The 20,729-nt window shown below is 33.3% G+C and overlaps 2 protein-coding genes across 2 annotated transcripts; one reads left to right on the top strand and one right to left on the bottom strand.

Moving 5' to 3' along the window:
• The first annotated feature begins 474 nt into the window (after positions 1-474).
• On the top strand, positions 475-2,997 carry LOC144561771 (remorin-like). Its single transcript, XM_078310866.1, has 5 exons — positions 475-937; positions 1,863-1,916; positions 2,014-2,101; positions 2,236-2,317; positions 2,481-2,997. Exons 1-5 carry the CDS (start codon positions 766-768, stop codon positions 2,679-2,681), a joined length of 597 nt encoding a protein of 198 aa, XP_078166992.1. The 5' UTR covers positions 475-765; the 3' UTR covers positions 2,682-2,997.
• A 14,379-nt stretch (positions 2,998-17,376) lies between these two features.
• MYB17 (myb domain protein 17) lies at positions 17,377-20,729 on the bottom strand. The gene is made up of 3 exons (XM_078310867.1): positions 20,213-20,729; positions 19,415-19,544; positions 17,377-18,361 (listed from the first exon to the last, which is right to left on the bottom strand). Exons 1-3 carry the CDS (start codon positions 20,343-20,345, stop codon positions 17,680-17,682), a joined length of 945 nt encoding a protein of 314 aa, XP_078166993.1. The 5' UTR covers positions 20,346-20,729; the 3' UTR covers positions 17,377-17,679.

Genomic DNA, 20,729 nt, shown 5'->3' on the forward strand with positions numbered 1-20,729 from the left:
GCAATTTAATTTTGTGATCTTTGACTCTTTCTTTATTATTTGTTTCAGCTTAACACTTGATCAAGTATACCAGAATAACAACTCCACACATTTTTTTTTTTTTTTTGAAAGAGAAACATGAGGATCTAGCCCTCAGATTCCATACATAGATCATACCAGTGGTATGATGTAAAGGTTTGTAAATACACATATTAATATTCAAAAAACTAAATTAAAGTAATAAACAATTAATTTTCTTGAATTTGTTCTGTTAATTTTGACCATAACACAAAAATTCATTTAGCATTGCGTAATAAAAATAAAACCCAAATTCAGAACTTTTGAGATTAAGAACATTAATGTTACTGTTGTTTGGTCCCATGCTACCTCACCAAACACTAACCGGAGACAACATTGGAGCGTGTCATAGCAGCGCCTATGACAAGGAAACGCAATTAATTGGTGTATGACTGTATGTACTCCATCATCTTAAATACCACCTCAAGATATTTAATTAATTAAGTTCAGTCCTTCATACTGTCTAGAGACTCGCTGTTTCCGAATCCGGTAAAGTTTCTTCCTGTTCCTGTACACACTTTCCATACTTCCAAGTTCCAACACATTAGCGCTGTATCGAGGCTATTCCGGTAATTTTCACGAATAAAACGGGAAGAATCCTAGGTCCCTTTCTTCCTCTCTTTCTAACAACAATCGCACCTCTCTCTCTGACCTTATCTTCGCTGCTAATTCTCTGAGACAGTAGAGAGAGAGAGAGAGAAACATAGTATGGCTGAGGAGGAAGCTAAGAAGGTAGAGGTGGAGGTTACCTCGGAACCACCTCCGCCACTGCCGGAGTCGGAGCCGACGAAGGATGTGACGGAGGAGAAGAGTGTGATTCCGCAACCAGCACCTGAGGAGCCAAAGCCCGATGATACCAAGGCACTTGTTGTTGTCGATAGTGAGATTCTTTTTTATCTTTCTCATTCTTTTTTAACATCGGAGTTGAGAAGTAGGAAAGCTTTGCAAGATTCTTGGTGAATTCGAAAGAATTCTTCTTGTTTCTAATAAAAACAGATAAATAGGAAGACGGCTAGCACAACTTAATTAGTTTTTCAATTCAGTCTCTGTTTGTCAGCATGATTTTCTTAATTAATTAATAATTATGTTACGTCTAAACTAATTTTTGTTTCTGGAATTACTAGAATTATCTATGAACCTCATCTCTGTTTTTTTTTCTTTTTATATACATATTTTAGAGATTGTCAGGTGAATATGATTACAACTTAATAGAATTATAGAAAACAATTGACTTTCACAAAAGATGTGCTATATTGTTAGCTGATAAACGGATTTGAGAGAAATATAAATCGAAAATGGTAGTAACATGAATTTGCCTTATCATTTTTTTATAAAAATATTATGGGTTATGACATATAGCTTGTGGAAGGTCATAGGCTATACAAATAGGATCTCAATTTAATCTTTTTGACTTCACTATTTCAACTTAGTTGCTTTATTTTGCACCTTTCAATCATATCTTGTTTAGAGCCTTTTATTTTTTTGACAGTTCACTTGTCCCTCCTGTCTTTTAAAGTGTGCTTCCTTGAGGGTTTAACAGTGTGCTTGACAATAAAGTTAACAGTAAAAAGAAAAGTTGAATTTACTATAATTTTTAAGTAATTTTAATAGTTGGTAAGAATGTTTCTTTAGTTAGGAACTCAATTCTTGTATATCATGCAGTGTTGTTCAGAAAATTGTCAGGGTACAATTTTGTTTATCAGCAACTTTTGTTGTTCAATTTTTCTAATATACCAAAAAACCATCTTTTACCATTTTAGTTATATTTGCTAATTCTATTCTATCTTCTCTCTTATTTCCACCAGAGCCACCGGAACCTGCTGAAGAGAAGAAACCCACAGGTGGTTCGCATGACAGAGGTAGTTTATATTGAATTAAAATGCTATAATTGATTCAATTTTTACCATATTATTTTATATTGAAATAAAAGGTAATAAATTAACTTCTTATGTTCAGATGCTGCTCTTGCAAGGGTGGAAACTGAGAAGCGATTGTCTTTGATCAGGGCATGGGAGGAGAATGAAAAGACAAAAGCTGAGAACAAGTAAGCATTTCTTCTCTTATTATTTACATTTTCTTCACTTTGGAATTAAACACTTGTTTATCTAAGAAGTATCACTGCTTTATCTGTAATGTTATTTGCGCTTTCTTTGTTTTACATAATATTGTATTATGCAGGGCAACAAAGAAGGTATCTGCCATTTTGTCTTGGGAGAATTCAAAGAAGGCAGCCATAGAATCTGAGCTGAAAAAAATGGAGGTACATCATCTCTAATTCCAAGTAATTTCATTTTCTAAAACTCAAATTAATTGGGTTCATTTTGTTGAGACCAGCTTATCAGCTTATGTACCTATGTTTTTATTAGTGCGTGCATCTCAAGGATATTGTTCTCAACTAACACATTGTTTAATATCAAAATCAGGAGCAATTGGAGAAGAAGAAGGCTGAATACGCTGAAAAGATGAAAAACAAGATCGCGATGATACACAAGCAGGCCGAAGAGAAGCGGGCAATGACTGAGGCCAAAAAAGGTGAAGAGTTGCTAAAGGCCGAAGAGGAGGCGGCCAAATACCGGGCCACAGGCCACACTCCAAAGAAGCTTATCGGTTGCTTTGGCGGCTAAGAAAAACAGAACTAATGTCCCCTGGAGCAAAATTTAATCAGGGGTCAAGTTCTATATATGTTTGGTCTTGTTGGATGTGTTTCGATTTGTTATTTGTGTGTATTTATTCGTCGGTTTGTTAGTTGGTCCTGTTAGAAGTCTGTTAATTTGGTGTGTAAAGTTTGTAGTGTGTTCATGTGCATATAGGGATTCCCTGGTTGATGTATATCTCTGCTTAGCTGCTCAAAGTACGACATTCATATATGTACTTAACAAGGAATTGTATTTGTTTGGTAATTATTTATTTATATTTAGCCTTGATGGTATTCTTGGTTTAGTTACATAAAGCTTTTGAGTAACCGAGTGATTAATCAAGCAGTTATTTAGATTGACGAGCTACTTCATTTCAGCCTAAAGGTTAAAATCTAATTTTATTAAAAAAAAATTTAATATTGAATTATCTATTCTTTTTTTATTTTACCTATATGAATTAGTCTTAAGTAATATGTTTACGATTTGAACTAAAAAGAAATGAAAACATTCATGATGCTCTGCTGAGATGAGATAGCATTTTTCAGCAAGAGCAGTCTCTTATGTTTTGTGAGACGCCATCACGCCATAGCAAAATTCAAATGAAGTTTATATGAAACTTAAAAGAAAGGTTAAATCCATAGTTCAAATGCACTGATCACAAAACTTGATTGAAATTTCCAATTGGGCTAAGCTGATTTTGGGCCGAATTAAATATATGCGGCGTATATTGTCTGTGATATACGGGCCATTTCAATAAATATAATATTTATCAAACTTTTTTACTTTCATACAAAAGATTATCACTTTTTATGTACCTTTGTCAGTTTGAGGCCCAAAAAGTCTTCTTCATCTTTTAACTTTAGTTCTTTACTGCCTTTTCTGGACGTAATTTAAATAGCATTTGTGCATGCAGTTTGATTTACATGTTTGTCATCTTTTATTCCTTATTTATCCTTCTTGGGACCAAAATGATCACATGGCAACAGAAAGACAGGCGAAGATGCAGTGCAGGATCTATACTCATTTAAGAGCTTTCGAGTTTTGAGGACCACTAAATGCCTCTTTTTTCTTCTTAAAACACTGTTTTTTGGCACCTTGTGTTGTAGTTCTTGCTGTTACTGTAACTGGAGTTGCATGTGCTGGAACCGCCACCATTTATTGCTGATCTTATTCATGAAGCAACAAACATATATGTTACTGCACGGTATATGGACAGTAAGATTTTAATATGGAAATCATATAGACTCAGTGGCATAGTCAGGATTTGACTCAGGGGTAGACAAAAATTGAGTTCGGGTTCGAATAAACTGACACGTTTGGCTTCGGGTTCAAGACAAAATTTCATGAATATTACTTTGTATGAACGGAATTTATGAAATTTAAACAAGCGAAAACATAACGAAAACATCAAGAAATTTCATATGAATATCATGTTAATCTCAAGATGAGAACTGATAATTTTAACAATTTGATTTATCAGCAAGTTAATCTCAAGATGAATATCAGTATCATATAATGGAATTTCTAAAAGGAAAACTCTTTTAAATATGAAATTATAGTTCAAAACTTTTCAAATTCTGAAACTAGCCCCAATTAGATAAGAGGGAGAAAAATAAAGTGATTAATTTTTTTTATGAATGTAGATTCAAAACCTAGTAATAACTCAGTTGAATTTTACTCAATAGGTAAAACTACACTCAGATCAAAAATTAGTTAGTTAATAAATCCAATAAAAGTAAAACTATTAACAATTTGATTTTGCATAGTAGAACAAAACTAATGTCCCAAATTACTAGCACAAACTCTAAGTCTCTAGAGGTGCAAGTTTTATTGAACCCTTTCTTCTTCCCTATGAAACTAGCGTCAGATAATTATGCTAGAAGAAAGCGTAAGGGTTATCCTTTATCGCTGGGGCGGAGGATTGGAGGGGAGGAATCAAGGGCGAAGGCGTGGCGGAGGAGGGGTGTTTCTTTTCCTCCGTGAGTTTCACAATTCTACTCCACGTTTCCGGATCGTTGGTCATCGATCGCCAAGAGTTTCTTCACGTTTCTCTTTGGACAAACGGGTTGAGTTATGTTTAGCGGGTTTGGGTTTAAGGTGAATCGATTTTGAGTTGGTTTCAATTGGATCGGGTTTGAGTGAGGGTTAGAAGGTATAATCAGGGAAACTATTAAAATTTTCAAATCCAGGGATAGGCAACTGCCTACCCCTGGTGTACATTGGCTCCGCCACTGATAGACTTGTATCTTATTTTGTTTTCATAAAGCACCAAAATGTTACTCTACAGTCTACTGTATAATCAGAGGTGAATTCACAGTCAATGAATTGACCCCCATTCATTTTCCATTTTTTTGTATTTAGACCTTATTTTGAATATAGTTTAAACTAAAATATTATGGATAGTGTGAAATTGATCCCCATTCATAGTAGAAAAATTTTATATGCTTGACCCTCATTTATGTTCGACTCTCACACTAGTTGAAAAACTGGAATTAGTATTTGCCTATCTGGATCGGCTATATGAAACAATCGATACTAATATCTATCTAGATCGGTTTTCTTAAAAAAAACGATTCTAAAAACTATTAAGATCAGTATTTTTGGTCAACCGATCCTAATGTATGCACTATTAGAATTGATTATATCAAGAACTGATCCTAATGTATGTACTATTAGGATCGGGTTTTTCGAATTAACCGATCCTAATTCTGCAAAAAAAAAAAATTTAAGATCGGTTGTTTAAAACAACCGATCCTAATTCTACAAAAAAATGTTGGTTTTGCAAAAAAAAAAGTAACCGATCCTAATTCCTTATTTTTTTTTCAGAATCAACATTTTTTGCAGAATTAGGATCGGTTATTTTAAACAACCGATCATAATTTTTTTTTTGCAGAACCAACATTTTTTTTTGCAGAATTAGGATCGGTTGTTTTAAACAACCGATCCTAATTCCTTTTATAGCAATATTAGGATCATTTTTTTTAATTAACCAATCCTAATACGGATCAGTTGTTTATTTAACTGATCCTAATACTATTAGGACTGGTTATTTACAAATAACCGATCCTGATTGTTTTTAGGATCATTTTTTTCGAATTAACCGATCCTAAAACTATATTTCGCGCTATTAAATTTCAACTTAGCTAAAATTTTCATTTCACGTCCCTCTCTCTCTGTCTCCGCAAGCTCCTGCGTGAAGGAAAAGAAAAGGGAAAAAAAAACCTGCGCGAGGAGAGCTCCGCTTGCGGCTGCGCTGCGCGAAGGGAAGAACAGCCACCTCTGCTCCATCAGCCCCGCCTCCGCACGACCGGTCCACCAGTCGCTCAACCCGCCTATCAACCTATGCCTGCCACTGCCGCTAACCCTAGCCGACTGCCTCTACGGTAAATAAAAAAAAAAATCCACAGAGTCTTATCCAGATTCTCATTTCCATGTTGGTTTCCTTGAAATTAATATTATTATTGTTTGTGATTTTGGAACAGCTGAAGCAGATCTATGAGATCAAGAATTTCCTTCTGACAGCTAGGAGGAAGGATGCCAGATCTATCAAGATCAAGAGAAGCAAGGATGTGGTGAAGTTCAAGGTGAGGTAAGTACCTCTACACTCTCTGTGTATTCGACTCAGAGAAGGCTGACAAGCTCAAGCAATGCCTCCTCCCGGGTCAGTTTCTCTTTGCTTTTATTCTTTGAGCATTTTTATGAATTTTGTACTCGAGTTATATTCTTTGGATACTATATTTTTATGATATGTAATATTAAATTTTTTGGATTTAAATTACTTGTTATAATATGTAAAATGTTGGTTCTGCAAAAAAAAAACAAAAAAAAACAAAATTAAGATCGGTTGTTTAAAATAACCGATCATAATTAGCACTATTAGGATCAGTTATTTTAAACAACCGATCCAGATTAACACCCATTAGGATCGGTTGTTTAAAATAACCGATCTTAATATTGCTAATTAGGATCGGTCATTTGAAACAACCGATCCAAATTCAAACTTTTAGGATCGGTTGTTTAACCGATTCAGATTAGTTTTGTATTAGTATCGTCTGGATCAGGATCGGTTAAATTCCGATCCTAATGTGCGTAAATAACCAATCCTAATTCTAGTTTTTTCACTAGTGTCATTGTCTGAAAGTCTGGCTCCACCCTATGTATAATATGTAAGTATTGGCTTGTTCCAGCCAATGCAACGAAACCAGTTAAAAATGAAAATTTGTCATTGACCTGAGTTTTGATTGTAAGGCGTTTTGAATAAACATACAACTGAACAAGTGATTAATTGTTTTATTTATTTTGTGAAGTTATCACAAGGCAGAAAAAAAATCTCGAATTTGTGGCATAGGTTTATGACATGCAGAAAAAAAAAAAACCGTAGCTTGTGGGTCATCTGAGATCGTTCAGAAAAAAATTATAATTAGCTCGTTTGATTTTGATTCAACTCGTTATTAGCGAATTCAAGCTTAATTCAGTTCAGCTCATGTTGGCTCGGCTTGTTTCTTAATTTGTTGCAAAAAGAATATATAATCTTTTTCTGACTCTTTCACAATCTCTCTTTGTATTCACGATTATTTTTCAGCTCATGATTTATACATGACTTATAACATCGAATTGACAACAACAACAAAAGTTAGTCTATACGCAACTCACAACAAAAACGAGTTGGCTTCAACTCATGGTTGGTTCGTATAAAATCAAACTTGATTCAGCTCTGTTGTTAAGTTACGAGTCGAATTCAAACTTTGCCTAGCTCAACTTAGCTCGTTTGTTCTAAGCTTTTATCCCATTATTGGGATATATATCAAAATCAACCCATAATCCTGTACTGTAGTATTGATTATGGGTTGGCATTGGATATGATAGGGATCTTAGAATTGTTCGTTTCATTAAAAAGAAAAAAAAAAGACGAACCCAAAAGGAATCGGAAGAAAAGGTGAAGCAATGGTCCTTTTCTGTTGTGAGTGGCAGACAAGAATGAACCAAATATTTTGTATTGCACATTTGCACGCAATGCATTTCAATTAAATACCCTCTACTATAGAAATAGTCAAAACAGAACAAACCAACCGGGTTAGCCTTGATTCGCTAGAAGTGGCAATCTTTTATTGGATAATAAATACAAAATTAGCTGAAATTTATGAAGGCTTTCCTACCAAGTGGATATAGTCGAATCTTTACTAATTGAGGAAGTCTCAAGCGGGTCCATTTATTAATGAATGAATAAAAAATATAGTTGTATTACCCTATTTATGATGTCAATTTACTTTTTTTTTTTTGAGCACCTAGCTATCTCCGTAACCTTTCTCTATTTCTTCTCTCAGTTATTAACTATTTAAGTAACTACTAATTATCTAAGATGACCACTCACTATTTGGAAACCGCCTAATATTTGAAAGATTTTACAACTGATGCGTGCAAGTATTCATCTATAACACATCAAGTATTCATCTATAACACAACAAGTATTCATATCTAAGATATCAAGTATTTTAAAAAAAAATTGGACACATCACACAGTCATCTTTTACACATTTTTAAAGGTGATTTTTTTTCTCCGTTCAATTTAACCAATATTTCTGACAATCTGTGAAGTATTTCGCAAATCTAAAATCACGAACGTTTTCTACACAATTATCTCTTTCAAATGAGATCCATGATGACGTACTTTTGAGTTGTCCGTTGCACAAGTATTCATGTGTCGTCACGCAAGTATTCATTCTTGTCGTGCAAGTGTAAATAAAAAAGCTGGACACATCACTCATTCATCTTTTACATGTTTTTAGATGTGGGTTTTTTTTTTCTCCGTTCAATATAACCAATATTTTTGATGATCTATGAGGAATTTCGCAAATATAAAACCACAAATGTCTTCTATACAATTTTATCTTTCAAATGCAAGGTTCTAAATAGCGCACTATAGCATTTTCGGACCACAAAAGCTATGGCGCTATCAGCTCTATAGCGTGCTATTCCGCGCTATAGCGCTGTTTTTTAGCCAATCCGCTATGACGTGATAAACGCTATTTAAACCTTTGTTCAAATGAGATCCATGATGACATACTTTCGAGTTGTTCGTTGCATAAGTATTCATACCTCGTCACGCAAGTATTCATACCTCATCGAGAAAATATTCATCCCCGTTGTGCAAGTGTAAATAGTTCATGTATCAAGAGTATTACAAGCATATGTGCATACCTCGATTAATTTTACAAGAGCAGCCAAATAGTATTGAACATTGTTTTATTGTTTTCTAGTTCAGTTTTATTTTTTAGAAATAAAATAGTTGCCACATGTTTCACTGTTCAAACAAAAATAATCTATCAAATTTTACAGATCATGTAATTGAAATGTTACAAAAATAAAAAAAACAAAAACAATATTTAAAAGAAACAAAACATACTTTATTGAAGTATTCATATCTAAGATATTAAGTATTCATTCATACATGTTGAAGTATTCATTCATACACCTCTATTTTTTTTTTCAAAATTTGTTTTTTCTGTCATTTCTTAATACTTAGTATGCATTGCCCTAATTCATCATTAATGAAGCTTTGTTCTTTACAAATAACTCACTACTTCATGATGAAGAGGAACATAGACACGAAAGGAATTAATTGCATCCACATAAACACAATTAGTTGAACTCGATCAATTTAGCACTCATTTTGAGACGATCGACAGTGATGGATCTGACCCGGCAAAGGCGTATTTGATTGGATGGAGTATATTAAGTATTCATTCATACACATTGAAGTATTGATTCATACATGTTGAAGTATTCATACCTAGCGGAAGCGTGCTTGATTGGGATTGAGTGGTGGATGATCTCTGGCAGAATGTCCGCTGGAGCGGCAGCAGGAATAGAAGGAAAAGCAGAGGTAGTAGCAGAGGTGGGAGAGGTAGGGAGCTTATCGTATTTACCATTTTGAGGTGAGAGATGGTGGGAGGTGGGAGATGCGGAGGTCGGAGAGAGAGGTAGAGGCAGATGTAGGAGAGAGAGAGAGACAGAGTTGGGCGAGGGAGGCGGAGGCAGAGGTGGGAGGCGGAGGTGGGAGAGGGAGGCGAAGACGGAGGTGGAAGATGGAGATGAGAGGCGGAGGTGGGAGAGGGAGGTGGAGGTGAAGGTGGAAGAGGAGGGAGAAATTAAGAAGAAAGAAATAAAAGTAGTTAGAATTGATAGTTATAGTTAAAAAAAAAACTAGTTAGTTGGGAGAATAAATGAGAGAAAGATAGATGGAGGAAGATATAATCACATTTTTTTATCGTGGGAAGTTAATAGTTATAGTCAAAGGTTTAAATAGCGTTTATCGCGTTATAGCGGAATGGTTAAAAAAACAGCGCTATTCCCATATAGCGCCGCTATAGCGCGAAATAGCTCGCTATAGCGCTGATAGCGACATAGTTTTTATCGTATGAAAATACTATAGCGTGCTATTTAGAACCTTCGTTATAGTAATTAATTTTTACTGAAAAAATGGTAAATTTTAAATTTTCTTTATAACATGAATGCCATTTTGAAAAAAATAAAATGTCGATCCAGCCCGATAGGTGTTGTATGTTACTTTCATTATATGTAATTTTTTTTTAATTACCGCATGAAGGACCTTGCTATAATTGCTAATGCAACGGTTTCCGTACTATTTTTTTATTCTTTTAATATTCGTAAGAGATGAAGCTAAAACGTCTAATTATTTTACATGAACACATGAGAAAGATACCGATTAATTTTATTTTGTTTGTATCTTCTATTAAAAAGGGACAAAAATCAGAATTTTTTTAATATTAAAAAAATATATAAAATTTAACATTATGCACCCAAATTCGGGAAAATTCAAAATCTATCCTATACGGAGAATAATTCTCTGGATCCAGACTTTTTTTTCCTAAAAATTGTTTTCCATCATTTAACATGATGCAGAATATTAACATGATTCAAAATATTAAATTTTATAATTTTTTTAATATTAATAAAATATTCAGAACAAAAATGTCAACTAAATAATGCAATTTAAAAAAAATGAGATCAATTAATGTTCATTTCTTCTCAAACTGTTGATCCAAAACTGATAAGATCATAAGAGGTTCTATATTACTTTCTTTTTACATGTAACATTTTCGTCATTATAATTTTGTTTTTACCGCATCAAGGACTTTAAATTATTTGTTAATGTGACGATTTCTGTACTTATTTTTTTTATTCTATTAATATTCTTAGGAAATGAAGCCGAAAAGTCATATTTTTATTTGATACATAAAGTTTTAAAAGTTTTTTATACTCAATGTTGGAAAGAATAGAATAATGAAAAATGAAGATTTGTAAACTCCTTTTTCATTTTTTAAGTTTTCAAGTAATTAGTTGTATTAAGAATTGAACTATTTCCATTCCGAATCTTTTATCTATTACATCCGGTTCATTGAAAAATTCAAATTATATATTCATTTTTACAAGAATTCTAAATATATTCAGCTCGCTAAATGATCACCACGGCTTCAGGGGCGGACCCAGTGTATTCCAGAGGGAGGTAACTGTCCCTTTCTAGATTTTAAAGTTTTATACAAATATATAGGTTCGGTTCGACTTTGTCTCGTCTAGAACTTTATTTGTCCCCTCTGGACTTTTGATATTTAATTTAATGTTAAATTTAGAGTTAAAATTATGATAAATTTCTTAAATTCTTGGTAATTAGAATTAGAAGTCAGGGTATTGAAATTTAGAAGTCAAAGCATTGGAAATTGAAAATTAGGAATTAGAGCATCGTTTTTTTTATCTAATACTCAATTAACTAATGGGTTTGAATCCGGTTAACTATTCAAATTCGATTCGTTATTTTCTTACCCCTCTTTGACAAAAATCCTGAATCCACCCTTACACGACTCCTCTCTTTTCGAGAATCCATACACTTTTTTTTTAAAATCTTCGCAGAAGATGCGAAGTCGTGAAGAGGAATCGAACTCTCAACATTTGAGTACAACAACTCTAGAATTTTTTTCCTAGCCAATTGTACTACCTATTAGTGTATAAACAATGATATTTTAAGTACGTTCAACCTCAATAGAAAAATGAAGCAGCGGGCCATATTTCAATTGACCCCCTAAATTTTTCAACAATTGTGGCCGCTGAATTATTTAATGAGCCATATATATTTGAAATTCTTACAAAAAGAGATATATAATTTGTACATCAAATCAGAGGCAGCGGTAGTGTAAAACGGGTGCTGATATTAACAACACTAATTCTTATGTTAACACAACATATTCAAATATTTTAATAGTCTAGACAAATTTGCCCTTCATTAATTATTTCCTTTTCAAAAAAAAAATCTGGTATATTAATGTCCACCTATATTTTCTTGTTTGTTTACTTTTTTTTGTGCAAATTAAAGTAGTAGGTATATTAATTATCAGGGTCTTATAGCAAAAGTAAAATAATTAAACAATAAATTAATTAGACAAAGCTTCTATCTCTTTTTCTTCACAAAAATAAGTGTTCTAATTCTTCAATCAACATCATTATTGAATTACTGAACTTCAATCCCCCACAAGCATGTTCTCTTCTTCTCATTGACAGAGCAAAACATTCAAACTATAAAAAGTCAGATATGAACAACAATCAATTATATAAATTTTTCTTGCTGTGAATAGAGGTCAATTTTACATTACATATAACATTTCAAATTATATAAAAAAAGAGGATGGCTCAAATACCTCATTATTTCATGCCCCAATCATACCCCCAACATCTTTATCTTCAATTTCAAAGTTTAAATTAAAGATTTGAACTGCTCAACATAATATCCACGTTAAAATGTGCTTAGATATCAAATTTTATATTTTTTTTTTAAATATTTTTACTATTTTTTAAGATAGATACAAAATTAATATTTTTCAAAGAAATTGTGGGCCATCTAAAAACAATGATTTGTACCTATCTTAAAAAATTGTAAAAAAATTCCAAAAAAAATATAAAATTTGATCTCTAAGCATATCTTAACGTGGATATCATGTTGAGCGGTTCAGATATTTTGTTTGAACTTTGAAATCAAAGATTAAGATGTTGGACTACGATTGGAGCATGAAACAATGGAGCATTTGAGCCCTCCTCATAAAAAAATCATATATAAACATAAAAAAATTAAAAATAAATGGGTTCAATTGATTCGCATTTGATTGCACTCAATCACGTCCTGCTTCTTCTTCATCTGTTTGATTTAAATGATAACAAAACAAAATTATAATTTATTCCTTTCAATTTTATTTAAATAGTTATATAGATTTAAAAGTATATAACTAGAAGAATAATTAAAAGAACCCAAGTAATATAGCTAGAGTAGAACTAGGGTGTTCTTAAGCTCACTAAAGTGTTTGGTAAACTTAACTCCAAAATCCATCAAATCGGTTTCAAATAACGAATCCAAACCGTTGAAACCCGCCTACCTTACCAGTGATGTATCTACATGTGAAAATTTTAAACATTCGAATTAAATTTAGTATAAAGTTAAGCAGTCAAAAAACGTTCAAAAAATGAATGCACTAAAATTAATTTATTAACCTTCTAATTTTGATCAATTGACTTACTAAATTAATTCGAATGTTTAAAATTTTCACATATAGATGCATCACTCGTAAGGTAGGTGGGTTCCAACTGTTTGAATTCGTCATTTGAAATCGATTTGATGGGTTTTGGAGTTAAGCTCACTAAATACTTTGGTGAGCTTAAGAACACCCTAGTTCTACTCCAGCTATATTGTTATGAATGAATAAAATACATATAACAAATTATTTGTTGAATTTATAGAAAAAGAATAATGAGCAATTTATCATGTCAGTCTATGCTTGACATTTAAAAAAAAAAGTCTTCTTTTTAAAAGGTTTATAAAATAAGAAAAGAAGATCCAACAAGTATAGAAATTAATTAGTAATAAATGATCATATCATATATTTGTATAAATGAAAGATATGTCAACAGCCATAGTGATATTTATGAGGGAATAAAATTGTCAATTCCAATTAAATATTTGAAGATGTTGTGTTAATAAAATAAAATGTGGTGTTAATATCATTACCCGTGTAAAACAGAGGAAGGCAAATATCTATCTCTAAAACAAAAAATTAATTTAAACATGGTATCTATCTCTGAAATTTAATTCGTCTACTTCTGGAGTCAGAAATCGTCTTCACTTATTAGTTAATTTCGGTCTCTCTTTTCTCTCTCCGCCATTTTCTTTCTTCCTCATCCTTTTTTTGTTCTTTCCAATTTTTTTATTGAGTCTATTGAAGAAGAAAACTCTCATTTGTCCATTTAGATTTAATCTAAGTGCACCATTAAAGAATATTGTACATGAGTTTTTTGAATTGAGTTCAAATAACAAAATATTAGAAATATCCTACTCATAAATAAGTTAGGCTAATATGACACTAGTGTTATATCAAACTAAATAACACCACATCTTAAACCCTTAGATCTGCTTTAAGATTCGTACTATCCGCTTTTACTGTTCAAGCACTTCATTTTGTACGAATCTTAAAGCAGATCTAAGAATTTAAGATGTGGTGTTATTTAGTTTGATATAACACTTGTGTCATATTAGCCTAACTCCTCATAAATTTGGATGATAGTTGCATCTAACTTTTTCATCTCCTCTCCCTTTAGTATCTCATTGGACTCATCCATTTTGACCAATTTTTTCATATTTGCATTTTCTTCTGTTCTATTTTTTTTTTTTCATAATTTCTACTGTTTTTTTTATTTTTTTAATATATATATTTCTTTTAGGGTTCAACAGTATAATTTTAATTTTTACCTATCCGTGTAATGTGAAACAATTTTTCTATTTCACTCAATAATTTTAATTATTTTCTGAATATTGATTCTGAAAATTAGAAACTAATAATTACTTTATCTAATAACAAAACTATACATGCATATGAAATATTTATTTTTTTAATCAATTTTTCAACTGATTATTACAAAATAAATTTCTGCAAAAAAGATTCAAGTTTCGATCTATTTCATCTGATTTCTATCTATTCGTCTCATTACAATTCTGAGTTTTAGAGTTATGGCATAAATGCGATTCGTAGGCGGTTCAGACAAAAGCAGAAAGAAAGTTATGGAAATGATTTAAACCCAAACCCGTTTTAAAAAAAAACAAAAAAAAACTCGAACCTGTTTTTACCTACTTTTTATTCAAATTGTGACTAGCCACTGCTACGATCCCAGTGGATCTACATTAACTCTGAAATCTGTGCTATTATAAATCCATTCGTTAAAATGTTTTGAGATACGTGCACAAAAAAGTTATTGAAAATAGTTGTTTCGAGATTCGTTTCTGAAAAAAATTTAATGGTTAAATTAGGAAAAGCAGAGATATTAGGAACACTGTTCATGCACGGAGAATTGCAACCGATTTATTTCCTCAAGCCGCGTGTTATTGAAAAAATTTTCAAATTCCCTGCTATTCTAAATCCATTCATTAAAATATTTTGAGATACGTGCACAGAAAAGTTATTGAAAAGAGTTGCTTCGAGATTTATTTTTGAAAAAAATTTGACGGCTGAATTAGAAAAAGCAGAGATGTTAGTAACATTGTTCATGTATGAAGAATTGCAACAGATTTATTTCCTCAAGCCGCGTGTTATTGAAAAAAATTTCGGATTTCCTTTCTTAATTCTTTTGTACGTTGACATCAGCGAAGGTCGATGATGTTTTACATGGCGCAATTAATATCACCCGAGTCCGTTAAAATTTCCATAAATTTGACTTCGGGGAAGTCATATGTCAGTGGTATTTCATACGGTTTGAAACGACCGTACCCGCCACATGGAAATCGTTATAGCGTTGCTGCTGTGTGAAGGGACAAGTTGTTCCGTCCCGTCGAGTCCAATTTTCAGGTTTTAACGTGCCCGAGAAGCAATGCACAATCAGAGCATTTAATATCTTAACTGTGCGTTTGAATTTATACACACAGTGGGTTGAATGATGCTCACATCACAGCAAAAAAAAAATTCTCAAATTTTTTTTTTTCTATACCTAATTATTGTTAAAAAATTTAATCTTTTTACTCTGGCCCCAGTGTCCTTATTTTGATTTGGTTGGACTATTATTTTTTGAAGGCCCAGCAGCTTAACCATTGGAAATTGGAAAGCCCAAGGAAATAAAATAATGGGTATACTGAATTTGGGGCTTTATCAACCTATAAGAAGTGTACTCCACTTTACGTACTTATAAAAAAAAAATAACAATAATTGAAAAATGTCTTGCTATTTTTTTAATCAAATAAAATAATGCTACGCTATCTCTTCACGCGGATTGTGTGATGTATTGCGCATCCACAGAAGCATCATGGCTCCTGGCAAACCGGGAATAGACCAGACCGTTGGAAATGAAAAAAAAAAAAAAATGGTCTGAAAAGGTTGCATAGTACTGTTGGATGATTTGAAGATGTGCAATAAATCGGAGCAGAGAAAAGTTACCTTTTGATGAGGCGAAATTGCATAGGTCAAGCCTCAAGCGCTGTTAGCCTGTTACCTGTTGAAACTGACCCTGTAGAGAAGTGCAACAGCAATACAGCATGGACCAGCCTTTACATTTATTGCCTTTTTTTCCTCCAGTGAAGAGAATCATTAGCCGCATTAGCTGCTGACCGACCTGCTCACTACCAATCTCTTTCCCCTCCAGTATATTACCAACTGGGTGCCTCCAGTCATTTTGCTGGTCCTCAGTGACCCAAGTCACCACCACACCTGACCTGGGTCAGACTCAGGCTGTCCCAATTTGCTTCAATTTTGAGCAGATTTTTTTAATATTGATATGATTTCGGGGTAGGAGGGAGGCTACAATAATATATGTATATTACGAAACGGTCTGTACTATAAACTCAGCATTTTTATTTTTATATTACGAAACGGTCTGTACTATAAACTCAGCATTTTTATTTTTAAAATGTAAATAGTTGATATGTACTACTCAATATGATCTTCATATAATTATGTACCCGCAAATCAAATTTTATATTTTTTAAAATAATTTTACTATTTTATAAATTGGTAAAAAATTACTTGTTAAAAGTTACTGACTATCCGACAACTGTAATTTTATATCTATTTAAAAAGATAATAAAAGAATTCTAAAATATATAAAATTTGATCACTAAGTACAATTTCATACAAACATCATTTTAACGGCTGTTTAAACTTTATAAATTAAAATATGGATCATAGCACGGATCTATCCGTAATGAATTTGCAATACTGATCATTACTGTGCATAAGGTTGAAGCATTAGTAATAACAACCTGGTATGATTGCATAAATTAGACTCTTAAATAAATAGACCTAGAGCACAATCATTCGCTCAGTGGTACTTTTAATTGCAGAGTACATACATTGAATCCTAAGATGGCAATAATGCAATACTGGCCATTATTGTGATAGAATATGGATGCTAATATTTAAATTTCAATTTAAGGTAGGCTCCACTGGGAGTTCAACTAGGCGCCTACATAAGAATCCAAATATGGGTCAATTTTTTTATATAAAATAAACGACATCAGATTATTATTATACTGCTTGCTGCTGTCGCTGCAGAAATGAACCAGTGTTTGGTGGAAAAAAAAATTCCATTGCTAATGCAAAATCAAATTTACAGTACCACATTGCCAGCTTTGCATATAAGAGTATAAGACACAAAAACATAAGCTTTGACTAAATCTCTGACTTACAAACAGGCTACTTTAGGTACTAATTAATTGGTTAATTAGCATTAATTTCAACCAATGAGAACACACTAAAAACATTCTCCTAGCATATGTCAAATGGCTTCCAACCAAATCCAAACAAAAGCCATTTGATCACTCTCCATGAGTTAACCTCCAAAAATTCTCATAGAAAACACTAACAAGATAAAAAGCCAAAAATCATTCTGATTTATACATATATTATGGCCTCAAACTACTAAACAAAATGTTAACAACAAAATCCAGTCACTTGAATGCAGTATCTAATGACGCCTCACTGAGGTCACTAGAAAACAGTGCAGAGATGCCACCAAGCTGACTCTGAAACAATGAAAGTTCATCACCAGCAAACTCGAGGTAAATCTGGTAGGCCTCATCCTGAGCATCCGCCCCCTCATTTGATCCAGAAGAATCATCAATGAACCCAGCAAAACTAATGCCACCTCGGCCAGAAGCATAATTGTAGTTTTTACTATCAGTATCTTCCATCATCTCAGGCTCAGCCTTAACTACTGGCACCACAGCTGCATCGGTCTTCTTTCTAAATGCATCACCGATATCAGAGTTCCATATCCGAAGAAAATAGTCTGTTTCTGATTGCAAAGACTCCGTACTGGACTTGTTATCCATAGTGGTGGTAATGGTAGTAGAGGTATCAGCTGTGGAGCTGGTATTAGAGGTGGCAGAGAAAAGGAGGGACTCACGAGAGAGGCGCGCCTCTGCCTCGAGGCGGGCAGTCTCCCATTGCGCCATGTGGCGGGTAGCAGGGTTTGCACCAGTGGAGAGGGAACCGCCTGATGGGGAGGATGGGGCGTATGTGTCAGGGTCAATTCCCATTCGACGTAGACGTTTCTTCAAGTGTGTATTCCAGTAATTCTTTATCTCGTTGTCAGTTCGGCCGGGAAGTTGAGCAGCTATGGTTGACCACCTATTCATATATTCAAGTAAAAAAATTAGCACATGACCAATAAAAATTTATCAGTCACTATAAGAGGGTAACTTCATTTATTTTGTTATTAGAGAGTTGTTCTTTCATGACAAATTATATTTTTTTCAAAACCACTACCTAAGATATATCACATTGTAATACTTTTATTATTGTATCAAAAGGGCTCCTATTGAAAATACTCAAAAGTTTTGATTGAGGCATGTATCATTGCTGAGTACCTAACCAAGTGACCAGTGTTCAAATAATGTAATATGGAATCAGAAAAAGAATTCACTATTTCCAGTAATCAGAAAAAAAATGGACTTGGTTGCAGAGATTTGGAATTGCCATGCACAGCTTATTACATTTTCATGGAAGGCCGTGGATATAAAAAACCCATGAGTTAATGCATGAGTACAAAAAGGAGAAGGACCCACAAATTTCATTAAATACAGCCAGAGAAACATTAAATGAGACGGAGAGTGACAATGCAAACAAAGAGGCCATGCCAAAGAAAAAAAAGACAGCAGTCCATGCGATCACAACCCCAGTACTATGATATTTACTAACCTGGGTCCCTTCTCCCATTAAATGAAGATCACTTAGAATGAAAGTTTGTACTTCTTTAATCGCAGAAATATTTTCAGCACCATAACTATTATTATTATTATTATGTATACAGCAATATTTTAGCCGGTATACCTTTCATCTTTCACAGAGAATACTTTCATATCATCCAATCAACTGTTGTATTTTTTTCCTGACTATAGGCCTTTTTTTTTAACCCCCGGCCCCCTCCCCCGCCCCTCCAAAAAAAAAAAAAAAAACTTTGCACAGACATTCTCGGACTGCTTGTACCAATTATATAGTGTATTATTGACAACAAACAAAAAAAATTCTCAAAGGACATCCAAAATAAAATTAAGTTTGTTATATGTTTACCAAATAGTAGACAAAATTACACATCTCCATCATTTGTTCAGGGAGATTAAATCTACTATATATACTGATACCGTGATACATGTATCAAAATTTACAGAGAAGTATTCTTACTTGTTACCGACAATGCCATGGAGCTGTATAATCGACTTCTGCTCCTCGTCAGTGAACGGGCCCCGCTTGATGTCGGGTCGAAGATAATTGGTCCACCGGAGCCGACAGCTCTTCCCGCACCGGCTGAGGCCTGCACAGCTCACTCATTTAAGTGTGGACCAAAATACCAAGTTCATGCATTGATGTATGATGCGAAATATATGTAGCACAATATGTTGTTATCAATCGTTTCTACATTTATTTTTGGCTACGTGATTGAACAGAGAAATGCAATCATGACAAAGCTATAATGTAAAGAGTATGACATTTATGAACCACGCCGTTTCGTAGCTCGTAGGGGTGCAGTATACTGTACACGAAAACAAATATAAGCCTAGTATGAAAGTACCAAGTAAATAAGTAATGCCAAGGGCTTCAACTGTCAAAAAAAAAAAAAGTACCAAGTATGATATAATATTAATATATACAGCTGGAAGTCATTGAAGTTAGATTTGCAGTACTTAAATATAATCATTCCAAATCTGTACCAACTAAGACATATTAATCCAGAGGTGGACCCACTAATTTTTCCTCAGAAATTATCAAAGAAAAATGATTAATTAAAAAAGATAATTTAGTGCATGCAATGATGCAAACAAAACACTGAGCAGATTAACTGAAAATTATAAATGCAGATGTATATGTCAACCAATTTCATATAAAGAAAGTTAATTAGCTTTGTAACAAAGTTAAAAAGGGATCTGCATTGCCTCAAAAGTAAAGTTGTCAAGAAACAAATTGAAATCTAAGAGAACAAACCAGCGAGCTTAGGCAGAGAGCGCCAGCTGCCATGGCCATTGGTCTGTATATAGTCGACCAAAATCTTGTCTTCTTCAGGCGTCCATGGCCCCTTCTTTAACCCTTGTTTCTCACAACACGGAGCTCTCCCCATTTTTATCTTTCCACCTTGAGAGAAAACACTTGATCAGCAATGGAGAGGAGAGAGAAAGGGAAAGTATGATGCACCACAAAAGGTAGGATTTATAACAAAGCCCGAAGAGGATCCCAAAGCAATAAATGATGGGGATTTTATCTGCCACAAGCCCTCATAAAATATACAAAGCTCTCGTAATATAATACGCGCATTTAATGCGTCCTTTCCTTTCCGCTGTCAATTAACCAATTATGAACCTTAATAAATAAATATCAGAATTTAAAATATAAAAAAATAATTTCTGAATGAGATTGTTTAGTAGTTTGGTTGTTGAAACGCGCACGTAAAGAAAGAAAGTACAGTCAATTCGCCTCTTAAAATTCAGAGCCAAATATTTAATAC

The sequence above is a fragment of the Carex rostrata genome, chromosome 11, assembly GCF_964058835.1.
Source record: "Carex rostrata chromosome 11, lpCarRost1.2, whole genome shotgun sequence".
Classification (NCBI taxonomy): domain Eukaryota; kingdom Viridiplantae; phylum Streptophyta; class Magnoliopsida; order Poales; family Cyperaceae; genus Carex; species Carex rostrata.